Below are 14,464 nucleotides of genomic sequence, written 5' to 3' on the forward strand. Positions count from 1 at the left end.
GAGAGTGCATTTAAATCAATTCCTTACAATGTTGGACTGTTTATTGGGGACTGTGTGTATTTAATGTGTGTGAGCTGTCACCGACAGACACGCAGTACCATGTAGATGCCAGTAATAGTTAGGTACAGTACTGTACATTCACAATGTATTCACAAAGGGTATATACAACAGCTCTGGAAACACTGTCGGGTCATGCAGGTTGTTTTTTTTCTTCCCCCTCCCAAACAGTAATAAAACAACAAAAGATCAGTACAGTCACACAGATTTTTTTTCTGTGTGTGTGTGTGTTTGATTTTTTTTTTTATAAAACAGTGATTTTAAAAACTTCTGTGGATGTCTGTGGGATGCTGAAATCCTGCTGTTACACCAACACACAGTAATATCCAGACTCAACCCCTTACAAAAAGCACAGGACAGCTGCGGTGACTGATTCGTGTCAATGAGGGGAAAGGGAGCAGGAGGTTGAACGAAGAAAACACAAAGACGCTGACAAAGAACAAAAACCCCCCGATGAATTTACAATAAAATAATAAATATAAAGACTAGAAAGATAATGATTTGATCAAGCACATCTAGGCTGGACAAAAGACAACAGGAGCCGTTGGCACACATGCACTTGTGATGGAAACGGTGCTGAATTCGATGAGAAGTGAAACGTCACAATAAATACACAGGTGCTGAGAAAGCTCTTTAAGCTAGATTGTCCCCTCCCTCCCCCCTCCTCTTCTGTCTCAAACTTTCTCTCTCCCGCTGTTTTCCACGTACGCTCGCAGGCAAACGAAAGAGGACGCGGAAACACACTCGCAGTCGGGCACACACACACACACACACACACACACACCACATTTCACACTATGTGCACTCGCCTCCTCCGCTGACACTCAAGGACGATTGAGTTTGTCCTCTCAGTGCACTGATTCTGATGAGTTCCAGTTATTTAACCACCTCACGCACACACAGACACACACATTCAGAAGTCTAGGGAGGTGGGGGGGTGGCAAGGTCAAAGGGCATGGCATACGCCAAAGTTTTGGAAGAACACATTTCAAGGGTAAAAACACTCTTACAAGACAATGTCTTTGCCGCCGACTCTCGTCCTTTTTTTTTTTAAATGAAAATTATAGATATTTATATAAACAACAAAGCTACAACACTTTTCCTGGAGCCCACAACGGCTCCTGTCTCCTCTGTGTTGATTACATATAATGATTATAGCTGCACAGTTTTTCAGTTGAAAAAAAGTCACAAATATTTAATATATATATATATATATATATACACATATACACACACACACACACATATATATATATGTATATATGAAGTCACTTTAGTGCCCACCGACATGGCTGTAAATGGCGTGTTTTGAGTCAGAGGTGGTGGAACTGGTGTGTTGAATCTTTGCACAAGCGAAAGAAGGAAGTGTGGGGGACGAGAGGCTCTCCTGCTCTCTCCCTAGGAGTTCCCAAACAGGTGCCCCCCCCCCCAGCTGTGCTCCTGTGCCGCACATTCTCCGTTTGTGTGTAAGTGCATAAGAAAGCTGATTTGAAGTGTTAACAGGAGGTCGGTCAGGCGTCTGTGGACGGGGTGGTCCGACACGTCACGACTCCCGCGGGGGTGAACGAGGGGCTCGTGGGCAAGGCGAAGGTGCTAGTTGTTCTCAAAAAGGGAGAGGAGGTCGTCGTTGCTGTTGGTGGGAAGGTCGGGGGGGTCCAGGTACGAGAGCAGCTCTTCTGGATTCGCCAGTTCGGGAAGCAACTGTGCACGAAAGGCAGAAAAAAACAAAAACATGATTTCTTTTGTTCTTTTTTTCAAGGAAGGCAAATTTACCTTTTCTAGTGACTTCATATGAAGTGTTGATTTTATTTATTAACCTTTATTTAACCAGGAAGATCCCATTGAGATTAAAAACCTCTTTTTCAAGGGAGACCTGGCCAAGATAGGCAGCAGCAGATGTCTCACAGTTACAGAAATTACTCAAACACAGGCAGCAACAACACACATGCAACAATAAGTGAAAGAATACAAATAAAATAAAAAATAAAATTCAATAAAATTCGTCAATCAATAAAGCTGATGCTAGCGTGCATATAAACAGCTACCGCCGAGAGTCAAATGTTAACAGAAAACAGCAGAGAGATGAGAGCAGCTGCGGCAGACAACAGGTCAACAGTTAGCTTACGGCACCCAAAGCAGACACACTTACATCCAGGGAGGGTTCGGGCATATCCTGGGCTCCCTGACCCATCTGCCCATCTGAGGAGGGGTTAAAGTTCAGATCGCTGTGAGGATGACTGTTCTGCCCGGGATGCTGAGGCTGCGGCTGAAGCTGCGACTGGCGAGGCGGGTGCGATGATTGGCCACTGTGATGCAAGGGCTGCCCTGACTGGACACTGTGATGTAAAGGCGGCCCTGTTTGGCCGCCGGGGTGGGGAGACGCATGCAAGCTCTGCTGCTGCTGCATGGAGTTATGGGACTGATCGGAATGGGACATCTGCAAGTGCGAGAGGGCAAACAAAGAGCGACAGTGAAGGAGAGACGGGAGGGGAAAAAAGGAGGAGGATAAAGCGAGAGAGACACAGAGAGGGAAGGAGAGAGTGTTAAGGGGGGAAGGAAGGGGGGGAGCGAAATGAGTTCCAGCGTGAATAATATGGAACAGGCTTTCTAAATGGAAGCTGCGATCAGCAGACATGTACAGCTGCAACATTATACGGTGACATGAGCATGTGAGCATGACTGAGCACACATGCTGGCTAGAGGCACAGGCTGCACCTTGGTCAGATAAGAAATACAGGTGTTCAGTACGGCACAGATTCTCTAGAGAGTTTCTTCCTCAGACTAAGCAGCAAACATGACTAACTTAGCATCGCATTAAAAAAAGCCCAAATATATGAAAAGCTTAATGTGCAACTTTATTCCCATAAACCATGAGCAGCCAAAGTCAGATGTACTCACTGGATCATTCATGCTGTGGCTGAGGGGCTTATCCTGTGGGAGGAGACCACCAGGCCCGTCCGGAGGATGGGATAGCTGAGGTCCATGGATGAAGTCATTCATAGGGGGACCCCCTCCACCTCCTCCGCCGGAGGGGTTCCCGTGAGGGAAGTCGAAATTCCCCTGGGTGTGGTAACTGTTGCCTACAAGGAGAGAAGATAAAACACATCTTTTGAAGGGGCTAACTGCAGTTTGGTCCCGCTCACTCATTTGATGAGGAATCCCTGATGTTGCAAATAAAATGTACCTTTATCAAAGCAGTTACATAACAGGATATACCCATTCTACTTTTTTTTTACTGATGAGAAACATTTATCAGAGCAGGAACATTTTTTAAAACACAGTTTCAGCATAAAACTCTCCTTGGGGCTGTTTCTTTGTTTAATGCACTAGAGACACATCAATAGATCCTGCTGCAAAATGCACAACGGCTCATTCTTCCGATAAATGAGATGACTCTCCTGTTATTATTCTACACTGCAGGACGCTGCCTGCTTTTCATTACCTGCTCCCGGGTAATCTCCCCCGTTGCCACTAACATGTTGACCGGGGTGTGGTGGGTATGGACTCGGCCCAGGTCCGGGTCCAGATCCTGGGCCGGGGCCTGGCCCTAGCTGTGCGATCATTTCCATCACATTAGGCATGGTCATCTGACTCGGGCTCATTGTTTTAAAGCGCTTGGCCAGCGGTGCGTCGGGGTCTTCTTTGATGTGTAGCTCAGACTTGATGGGGACAGGTCGCCAGCTACATGTGGGGTCTATAGTTACCTCCTCAAACTCTGAACTATTGGAGGAGAAAACAAATCATGTTGGCTTCACGTCTAAACAATTTGTGCGTGTAAAAACAGGCTAAACAGAGTGAACTTACTTTTGGATGGCATTCAGGATTCCCCACATGTACTGATCCACCTCCAGACCTTCTAATAACGCAGTTTTACTATAAAAAAAACAAAACAGAATAAAAACAACACATAAGCTACTGGATGGATTCCCTAAACGTATTTTTACACAAGCCTCCTTACTTGCACACAGGACACCTCCATGTCCCCCTCTCACAGTTGAGCTGCAAGTAGGACTCCAGATCAAAGCACTGCAGACAGAAACATCACAAATCCTCATTAGGATAATATTCTTCCGTTCACTGCAACACCAGGCACGCATTTCCATTAACATTATTTCCACTTAAATGCACGCAAACCTGAACATGCTTGCAGTCGTGCCCCCTCGCAGGTAGCTGGATGCGTCTGAACGTGATGGGACATTTCAAAGACACTTTAATGGCCGTCTGCTCCACGCCGTCTTCCCCGTTAAGAGTAGTGTTGCCCGCCGAGGCCGCAACGCTGCTGAAGTTTCTCTTAACTGAAAATATAAAGTGTCACAGAGGGAGCAGTCATAGATGTGCTTAAAGAACGATAAAGAGAAACAGGGTTGAGTTCACTGAATTCGGATGTATTATTGAACATTAACTACGCAAAGGAGCCGTACTCTTGGTGATGCAGTGTTCTGCAGGGAGGAGTCTCTTCTTCAGGAGCCCCTGGAGGACGGATCGCACAGATGGCCTGTGGACCAGCTGAAGCACAAACAGGTGGGACTGCAAAGAAAAGAAGCCATGAACACAAGCAGAATTAGTACAGACAGCTGAATCTCATTCATACTCCAGACAATGCAAATTGAAATCACGTGTGTGTAAATCACTCCAGCTTGTCTGAACTAATGAATGAAGCCGCTACATATCAAAGCTGCTAGTCGGTGCTCTGAGAATGCGAATACTCACACAACAGCATGCGGTGACCGTAATTTGGATGGTGTTCCTCCCGGGTTGGCAAACGTGCTTCAGGTGCAGGGGTTTGTGGGAGGTTTTGTTGTCTCCCCTCTCGATGGTGAGAGGCGTGGCGTTGACGCTGACCTGGACGGAAGCAGGCCAGTTGGTGTTCATTTGCCTGTCTTCATGATGGTAGCACTTAAACTGCAGCTCGAGGTCAGACCTTCGAGGGTAACCAGAGGAATAACAGTTAGTGGAAAAAACTGGGAAAAACAAAACGACAGCCGCACAGTCTGTACAATACATCAGGCATCAGAGGTTAACCAATTCTAATGAGTTTGAAAGTCAATCTTTGGTTTTTTTCTTGTTTCCCTTCCTTAGGATGACTTATTGACAGACACCCATCCACTGAGACCATTTCTGATGACGCTTCATGAATAGCAGATGGATCAAGTGAAGGGTCAGATGCCAGATTTTGGATTTTGCCTGTTTTTTAAGACCTGTAACCTCATCTTTTGCCCTCCATGTGTCCAATTTACTCTATTTTTTAAGGACATACTGCACACCCTGAAGACATATGCCAGGTTTTTGGCTCATGGTTGTTTGTTTTTGGCAGCTATGAGGAAAGAACTGAAAATGACTGGAAAAGCAGGCAGTGTCCAAATAAAAACTTTGAAAGATCTCCAGAAATCCTGGGGAACTATTGCTTAAGACCACTTTATAAAAAACACGGGTGCCAGTTTAGCTCAGGGGGTGAGGAGATGTCGCAAGGCTGAATGCAACAACTCGGGTTTGAGTCTGACCCAAGGCCCTCGCTCTCCCTCCTTTCCTGTGTACTCTTCACTATTACATTATCTGATGAAGGCGAAAACCTTGCAAAGAAAAAAAAAAGAAATCTGCCTCCTTCGATGTCAAATACAAAGAAATGAAGCGGATTGTATGTAGGCAACACTGTGCTAGCTTACGACAAATCAAGATTCTCACTATTAATAAACTCTGCAGTAACACGTGATTTAGTATCTCATGTCTGTCACATTCATGTGGCGCTATAACAACAGCCTAAAATAACAGCACCCACAATGTAGCAACTTTCACCACACATCCATTTTAGTGCTTGCTGTGCACATGCTGCACTAGTAACAACAAATACGAAACTACAAGGTTTTTACCTCCACATGAGGGTCTGGTGGACGGACGGTCGAAGGTGGAAGACGTGATTGCTGACAGCCAGGTTGTGCTCCAAGCGGAACGGTTCCAGCACCACTCCGTCCCTGACTGGGAACGTCAGACGTAGTTCCTCGTTGGGGATAGCTGCAGACGAGGAAAACGGGAGAGGATGGCTTTTAATCTCAGAATGTAAATGTCAGGAGGTGAGATAAAAGGATAAAAAGGACAAAAACAGACAAATGAGTCATGTGAACGACTCGTTTCAGGTCTGCTTGGGTACTTACTTGGAGGGGGCGGAAGCGCTGTCATATTTGGTTTCATGTCGGCTGGAAACGGGGGCTTCACATCCTGGTTTGGCGACAGATACGGCGGAATACTACTTCCCGGGGTCATGGGAGGTGTGGGGTTTCCGGGGACTGGAGAGTGTGGGTAGTTACCAGGCCTGGGGGGCTAAAGAAAGGTGGGGGAAGTGCAATAATCAAAAGATCTGTTAAAGTCATTTCACAGACATGAAAGGCTCAAATCTGGCACCAATGTCGTCACCTGCTAAGACAGAAATTGCACTTTTACATGGATACGAAGGAAAAACATACCCCACTGCCTTGGCCGTAAGAGTATCCGCCTCCAGAGAAGTTGGTGCTCTGACCGTTGAAGGGCTCCTGCTGAATAAGGAAAAGCAAAAAAGAATTGATACAGTTCCCTTTAGTGCCAGGGATGCACTATAGTTTAGGTGACAAGGGTTCAAACGTCCTGATCTTCTGAATAATTCGCTTCCTTTGCCCCCCTTCTGACCCTGAGTATGCATAAATGATGGACTAACAAACCTTGTAGTACTGGCTCATGGGCATGCCAGGCGGGTACTGCCCTTGGCCCTGTTGCCCCGGCATCCTCTGGCTGGGGTAGTTAGGAGAGGGCAATGGTCTGGAGGCATTTGATGAGGGATACTGCCCCTGCTGTTGGAACTGACTGTTTGGCCCATACTGCTGACCTCCATAGCTTCCCTTCAAGAAGAAAGTTAAAAAAAAAGAAGAAAAGACATTATATATATATACATGTCTCAGGTGCTACAACAAGAAGAATATTCATGTCTGATATTTCCACTCACATCCCCAGGATATGGCCTCTTTATCCCCTGCATGGGTATGCCCTGTCGAGGTCCACCGGGATAACCTTGCTGAGGCATCCTCTGGCTGTGAGCTCCAAAAGGCGTCATGCCTGGGGTTCTCACCTGGTTTATACCCATTGGAGGCCCGCTCATATTGGGGTTGTTCATGGCAGATCCCATGCTGGATGGATTCATTCCCCCAGGGGGACCTCGTGGGCCTGACTGATTCATAAACTGGCTATTGTAGGCTGGAGCATGGCCCATCTGGAACGATGGACACATCTGGAGAAAACAACCGAATAATTAATGGCTACATTTTGCAGCAGGTAGTTACCTAACATCTTCCTCCATCAAACTGTTTGCCTCATAGCAGATGTGTACTGTACCTGTCCATACTGGTTCATGTCTTTATTCTGGGTTTCCTGCAGAGCCGCTACAGTGGCTGTTGCAGTGGCTGTCGCGGTAGCAGCAGCGGCAGCAACAGCAGCAGCTGCAGCTGCAGCAGCTGGCTGGGTGAAGTCACCAGGAGGACGTGTGTGGGAGGCCATTCCCATACCTCCTGGTGGTGCATTCGGGCCTCCAGAGTAACTGATGAACACATGATTTATGTTTTAACCACTCTTTTAAAACCGGAGCTGCTGTCTTAAAGAATAAAAAAGAAGACTGGTATCCTGTTTCTCACCTCCCGCTGTATCCTCCAGGACCACCGGGGTAGCCGGGCCTGCCGTACATGCTCTGCTGCATGTATGATTGGCTGGAACCGCCTTTATTTGGGAATTGTTGCTGCTGCGCATTGAACTGGGGTGAATTGAGCCCTGCTGCATTGCCAGACATGCCCGATCCCACTGGGTTACCCCCAGGATTCATGGGGTTATTGCTGTTTGCCATTGGGTTGCCTAGCACCTATATTTAACAAAGAATCAAAGAGGAAGTGAAACTATCAGCTAGGTTTGTGCAATAAACCTGTCTTAAAACGGTTTGCTGAACTCATATAATTACAGAGTGGGTGCTTTTCATGCATGGACATACCTGACTCTGTGATGTGTTGGTAACGCCCCACACTGTTGTAACCACGGACAATGACCCAGGGGGCTGGTTGGCGTTTTGTTGCCAGGGGACAGAGTCATAGGGAAATGAGCCATCACTGGAAAACAGATCAAAACACAAACAATGTGCCTGATGTCACTTAAAGTTCTGAGTAACTCTAGGGTTCCTTAAGCCGAAATGTTCATTCAATTGAAATGTCTGGCGTTGAGTTTCACACCACATTTCGAGCCAGGAAATCTGCTAATGACTGCACAAGTAAGATGAGTCAAAATTTCCAAATGTGCCGATAAGGACTCGTCTGTCCGCATGCACCGGTAAACATCTAAGTTCTTCGGATAAGGATAGGTAGTACACATCTGGAATGTTTAGCGTTCAGATTTAAAACAAATAGAGTAAAATACGAGATTCTGTTACACATGATAAACAAGCTAAGTCTCCATGAGGGGAGAGGCAAGTGGCCAGCAGTGTGGGAGGGAACTGCTGCTCTTGGAAGGCACCCTGTTTTCCCTGAGAGGTTAGCTCTCAGAATGGACGACATGTTCAATATTTCCTCATAAATACACATTATCCCAAGATCTTCAGCAGAAGCAAACAGGACTCTTGGCTAACTCCAGGCTTTTTTTTCCCTTCTCTTTTTGTTTTTTTGAGAGAGGTCCGAGCACATGCTGTTCTCTAAAAGCATTACCTCACATCTGTCTTCCCTCTAGGTTTGCCCTTGCACTTCACATCACTTCACTTCCACAAATCTTTCTGGCTTTTCTCCAATCAGTCGAAACCCTCATGAGGCCTGAATGTTAGATGTGAACCTTAATTTCTTTAATGACTTCCTCTGATGCCTTATAAACACTATATTGCCAAAAGTATTCACTCACCCATCCAATTCATTGAACTCACGTGTTCCAATCACTTCCATGACTACGGTGTATAAATTTAAGCACCTAAGAATGCAGACTGTTTCTACAATGATCTGTGAAAGAACATGTTGCTCTCAGGAACTCCAAGGTGGTACTGTGATACGACGCCCCCTGTACTGCTAAATATCAGTCAGCTGTTATAACAAAGTGGAAGTGATTGGGAACGACAACAACTCAACCATGAGGTTGTAGGCCACGTAAAATCAGAGAGCTGAGGCTCACAGTGCACAGAGGTCGCCAACTTTCTGCAGTCAGTCGTTACAGACCTCAAAACTTCCTGTGGCCTTCACAGTGTGTGGCAAACTTCATGGAATGGGCTTCCACGGCCAAACAGCTGCATCCAAGCCTTAAATCACAAGCTCAGTGCAAAGTGTCAGTTGCAGTGATGTAAAGCGTGCCGCCACTGGACTCGAGAGCAGTGGAGACGTATTGCCTGGACTGACGAATCACACTTCTCCATCTGGCAATCCGATGGGTGAGTCTGGGTTTGGCGGTTGCCAGGAGAATGCTTCTCGTCTGACTGCACTGTACCCAATGTAAAGTTTGGTGCAGGGGGTTTATAGTGTGGGGCTGTTTTTCAGCAGTTGGCCTCAGCGCCTTACTTCCAGTAAAAGAAACTCTTAATGCTTTAACATTTTGGACTTTGTGGAAACAGTTTGGTATGGAAGAACTTGACTGGTCTGCACAGAGTCCTAACTTCAACCTGACAGATCACCTTCGGGATGAATTAGAGTGGAGACTGTTATCCAGGCCTCATCGTCGATTATCAGTGTGTGATCTCAGAATGGTGAAAAATTCCCATAAGCACTCCTAAACCTTGTGGAAAGCCTTCCTAGAAGAGTTGGAGCTGTTATAGCTGCAGAGGCTGGGCCGACATAATATTAAACCCTATGGACTTAGAATGGGATGTCTCAAGTTCACATGCATGGGAAGCTGGCAATATATTGTACACTGGTTATTCAGATGCAGTTTCCTCCCACCACACACTTTATTGAAAATGTGACTATACTGAGAGCCAACTGCAGCAGGCTTTGTAATCTGACAGGGCATGTATCTCACCTGTGCGTGAGGCCGGGCTTCATGCTGTTCATGCCGGGCTGCATGGGGACTTTCCCCTGCGGTTCGTTCTGTCTGTTCTTCTGGTGACGCAGAAGGAGGAGGCGACCCAGCTCCTCGCACCACGACGACAGCAGGGCTGCAAGGAGAGCACAATGACAGGTTCATGATTCCTCGTGTGCACAACTGGTCTGCACTGGGTACTCATGTATTATCAGACGCATGTTTATGGCTCAATGGTTGCAAATGATCACACAGAATGTCGCTTATAACAGAGTTTTAAAGTTTTCCTTCAATAAACACAATTACAGGTGTCTAACGGTTGCAGCTTGATGTTACTGCTAAAGCCTCCAGGGGGCAGCCTAATGCAACACTTCCATTATCAATCGCTCTGTGTAGTTTCCACAACAGCTGCCTTACACGTCATATCAACCTGCAGAGTCAAATATAAACTGAGATCTATGTACAGCACAAAGGACCTCCCAGTTTTCTCTGCCACTGTGAGGAAAAAGCTGAAATGGAGCGTGAGAGGCAGACACCAGTGAGTGATTGGGGTTACAGATAAGAGCTGTGTAGAAAGTAAGAAACAGTAACATCTTCAGTCCTCCACTTCCTTCATTCATCAGCACCACTTTATTCTTTGCCTCGTTGTCCTCTCATGTCTCTAAGGACTAATCAGACAGCCTTCTCATCCCGCCTTCATGAAGATAAGAGTTGGGATTTTTTGTTCTTGTTCCAATGATGTGCCAATTTTATTTGATTTTGTTGTGTTTCTTCCCAATGCCAATCAAGTTGTCTTCTTTTTTTTTTTTAATCGATGGGTTATTTGAAAGTTGCCTTGACAAACATCAGCCTAACAAAAGAAAGGTTACCGTGTTCATCATTTTATTAAATAGTTTAAGATGCTATTTATAGCCTTGTAGAGCCAGATACAGCAGCTTTTAGAAGGTGCAGTTACTAGGTTTGGGGCAGAGGGGGTGTTACAAAGTCCATGACACTGAAATTAGCACTGCATTAAGATTTACACCATGTCTAAATGATCTAAATGAAAGGAAATTAAAAACATGACATGACAAGTGATTATTTCTGAAGTCACTCGAAAATGACGAGGAGTGAAAGGAACAACAAAGAAAGGAGAGAAGGGAAAAATAAAGGAGAGGAGCGGTTACATTTTCCTCTGCAGGGTGGAGAGAGCCAAGCCTCCTAGTTAAAGAGGAATTATTCCACCCTGCCATTACGGAGAGCTTATCTCCCCACTAAATCACCACCTCCACACAGAGGGACTGTCTCTTCAACAGGCAACCCACCATTTAGACCTAAAACTCCAAGCTCGAGTGATGGGAGTTGCTTTGAGGCAGGGAGAGACAGGCAGAGGACAAAAGAGAGCAATGGCGACTTATCACATCAGCGTGGTTATGAGCTACTGAATCTAACAAGCTGCCAAGGCCAGATGTCATTCATAATAGAGTGAGGGTCTGCTCTGGGCGTCGTGCATATTTAGCGAGCTTAGTACAGTGTACATGACCTTGTTTTCACCTCACAGCCCCCTGTGTTAAAACCTCTGCCAACACTATCACACACCCACAACTCGCCCGCCATACTCCTCTCGCTTTACGTCTTTACGGCCCTCCTCTTTACAGAGCCCCGCACGCCCTCGGTCCTCATACAAATTTAAATAGCATTCTGATGGCATCTGTCTCTACTACTATCCATTAAGTTGTTTTGTTGACTTCACTAATGGAGAACATGAGGTGCAGATGTCAAGCGTGCAGACAACCCAGCCAACAAAAACAGAAGAATATAAAGACAAGGTCTCCGTCTCATTACACCTCTCTTTATTTCATCTTTCTATTCATTCCCGTTGAATGAATAGAAAGATGAAACTAAAGCCTTCAGTTTGTTCTGAAGGTGCTAACAGCTGGCTGGTTGAGACAAGTTAAGGTCAGCTACTTAAAGATTCTTCTTTAAAGCCTTGCGCACTCTCTTCCGTCTTTTGTTTCTAATATTAAAGAATGCCATGTTTCTATTCTCTGGTAACTTTAACATGATTGCAACTTTACTTAAGAATGAGAGAATCCTGAAACCAGCAAGATTACTGAGATAGTTCAGCTTTGGGAAATGGTACTTTTAAGAGTGATGGGAGGTCTTCTGGCTCGGTTCCCTTAGAAGAGCTGGCTCTTATGGCTCCCAAATGGCTCTTCAATCGGAGCCTTCTATTTTAGCCCAATTTATTAATTATACATATTTTGTGTGCTGGGAAACTTTTTTTAATGCATCATTTTGACACAGGTCTTAATTTTGTGAATTCAATACTGCTATGGGAGAACATACATGGCCTGCAGTCTACAATATCCTCGAAATGCGTCGTTACTTCACTTTTTCCTTGCGTTTAAATCCGGCTCCCTGTCTCTCTGTTGCTGTGTTCCAGATACCTTGGAGTTGCGTCACTCCCGAGTTAGCGCGTTCCAGATACAGTGAGGGAAAATTTATTTTGGTTCTTACCAACTTAGAGCCATTCAGGTATCACTAGCAACACGGCATAATACTTATTTTTATGCTCTTAAAAAACACATTCGTGGATAAAGCCCAATCAGTCACATTTAGTGAGTTACAAATACACAACAGTGGCAAAACAGGTTCAAAGTCTACAGTTTTAGTGCTGTTTATGTTCAGTGCTGCCATCTTGGATCGCTACCTCAGGTTATGTTGGTCTGCTCCAACATTCCGGGAAATCCAAATTGACGTGGTGTTCCACAAAAAAATCATCTAAGGGAACACGAAAATTTGTACCCGGTCTGTACGACTACCCTCGCTGTCTTCCCAACTGATCCCCCCCTTCCTTCTTTTACATAATGGTATAATCTAAGTCTGAAACTGCAGTTCCACAAATGGCCACTTGAGGCTCAAAAAACATCATAAAAAGCCCAAATTTTACAGCACAATTAAACGTATTTACGTTTCTGTACCAGCCTGACATTTAAAGTGTTTTGGTCCTTATTCCTATATAAATGTCACCATTCATGAAAAGTCTGGAGTCAGGTGGGTCTTGACACAGTTCACAGTTACTCTTTCCACCCGACGATCAAGTGATCATTCCTGCTGTACATCTCTAAGCTGCACGTGTAGCCGGTGCACTGTAACGTAAATTATCTGCAGACAAATCAGCATAGTCACAGGTGAAAAGCTAGTGGGTCATTTAAAAAAGCTAGAATGAGTTTACAATATATAACCCAAGCATGCCCACTTCTGGCTCCAACCCCCTACCCCACAAAAAACCAAACAAACCACTTGGTAACCTAAAGGCTTCACAACACTCATCCACTAAACAACGGGTTACTCACAGTGGCTACATCTAGCTTTAAACGGTGAGATTATCCTATTTCTGCTGAATAGCTACACTGTCAGGGCTACTTGATAATGTGCTGACAATTTACAGTTGGGTAAAAAAGTATAGAGATTGTAGCTGATGGAGAAAGTGTTCCTGAAACTACTTTCTCGACGCATCAGTCTGACAGTCTTTCACAACAATAACATCATAAACTGCTGTTTTTACCTGCATCGAAGAGTCAGCTCTCAGTTACGCCGTGCTGTGCTTTTAAATAGTTCCATCATCAAATTCTTTCGAAAGCATTTAATAGAGAATCTCCTTGTCCTTGACTTGCAGCTGGTGAGCCCACAGATATTCAGCAAATGAGTTTATCTAAGCTAATCTCACCATCTGAGACTTTCTAAAAAGCATTCAAAAAGCTGACAGAGTCAAGCGCTTCTTCGTAATACATGACTAAAACCACAGTTACTGATCTGCCTGACTAATATCTGTAGACAACGGTGACATTCAAGCCTCTGGGGCTCATCTGAAGCTACTATTCTGTTCTAACAAGTTTCAGTGGATTCTCCAGCCTTAAACAGAGCCTCCTCCTGAGCACATAGACTGCTCTGCAGGGAAAGCCGGACATAAGCTGAAGCTCTCGTGAACCCGTTCCAACCATCTCCGTTTCTTAGAAGCTGGGACTTTTAATTGAATAATGCCCAGAGACATATGGGTCCTCCTCACTCAAGCTGTATTTAATGCTATATGGCTGACTGATAGCAGAAGCCCTGGCTCATTCTCACCTCACCTCAGCCCCTCTGGGAGCAGAAGGGAGGGAGAATAAGCCCTGGTAACAGGCTGCAAGGCCCATTAACTAATGACAGAGTGTATGTACAAGTCCTTTTTACAAGGAAACCCAAATGCTAATTACTATGAACTCTGGCAGTGCTGTGTGTGTGTAAGCATCTGCGTGTGCGGTAAAAGCCTTCTGCTACTGAGCATATCATTTCCCTTAGAAATCCTGACAGATTGCTAATACTTTAAATGTATCCGCCCTAATATAATTGAGTTAGCCGCAAGACAGCGACCCCACTTTGTTGATAAACACCT

The 14,464-nt window shown here is 45.3% G+C and overlaps 1 protein-coding gene across 6 annotated transcripts in view; it reads right to left on the minus strand.

Annotated features, from left to right (window-relative positions):
* Window positions 1-274: 274 nt before the first annotated feature.
* Window positions 275-14,464, minus strand: part of zmiz1a (zinc finger, MIZ-type containing 1a) — a 107,840-nt gene continuing 93,650 nt past the window's right edge. For 4 of the 6 annotated variants that reach the window (XM_005744762.2, XM_005744764.2, XM_005744768.2 and 1 more), the window contains 18 exons: window positions 10,048-10,183; window positions 8,057-8,171; window positions 7,710-7,930; window positions 7,414-7,615; window positions 7,028-7,309; window positions 6,747-6,923; window positions 6,516-6,584; window positions 6,207-6,372; window positions 5,925-6,066; window positions 4,768-4,978; window positions 4,479-4,584; window positions 4,192-4,352; window positions 4,016-4,083; window positions 3,862-3,930; window positions 3,500-3,777; window positions 2,956-3,137; window positions 2,207-2,494; window positions 275-1,758 (listed from right to left, as the gene is read on the minus strand). In XM_005744762.2, coding sequence (XP_005744819.1) covers window positions 1,651-1,758; window positions 2,207-2,494; window positions 2,956-3,137; window positions 3,500-3,777; window positions 3,862-3,930; window positions 4,016-4,083; window positions 4,192-4,352; window positions 4,479-4,584; window positions 4,768-4,978; window positions 5,925-6,066; window positions 6,207-6,372; window positions 6,516-6,584; window positions 6,747-6,923; window positions 7,028-7,309; window positions 7,414-7,615; window positions 7,710-7,930; window positions 8,057-8,171; window positions 10,048-10,183 — 2,981 coding nt within the window. In that variant the 3' untranslated portion in view covers window positions 275-1,650. The remainder of the gene's footprint in view (window positions 1,759-2,206; window positions 2,495-2,955; window positions 3,138-3,499; window positions 3,778-3,861; window positions 3,931-4,015; window positions 4,084-4,191; window positions 4,353-4,478; window positions 4,585-4,767; window positions 4,979-5,924; window positions 6,067-6,206; window positions 6,373-6,515; window positions 6,585-6,746; window positions 6,924-7,027; window positions 7,310-7,413; window positions 7,616-7,709; window positions 7,931-8,056; window positions 8,172-10,047; window positions 10,184-14,464) is intronic. The other 2 variants (XM_005744763.2, XM_005744766.2) reach the window with 2 other exon arrangements.

The sequence above is a fragment of the Pundamilia nyererei genome, unplaced genomic scaffold (genome assembly GCF_000239375.1).
Source record: "Pundamilia nyererei isolate P.nyererei 1_Seehausen unplaced genomic scaffold, PunNye1.0 scaffold00149, whole genome shotgun sequence".
NCBI lineage: Eukaryota > Metazoa > Chordata > Actinopteri > Cichliformes > Cichlidae > Pundamilia > Pundamilia nyererei.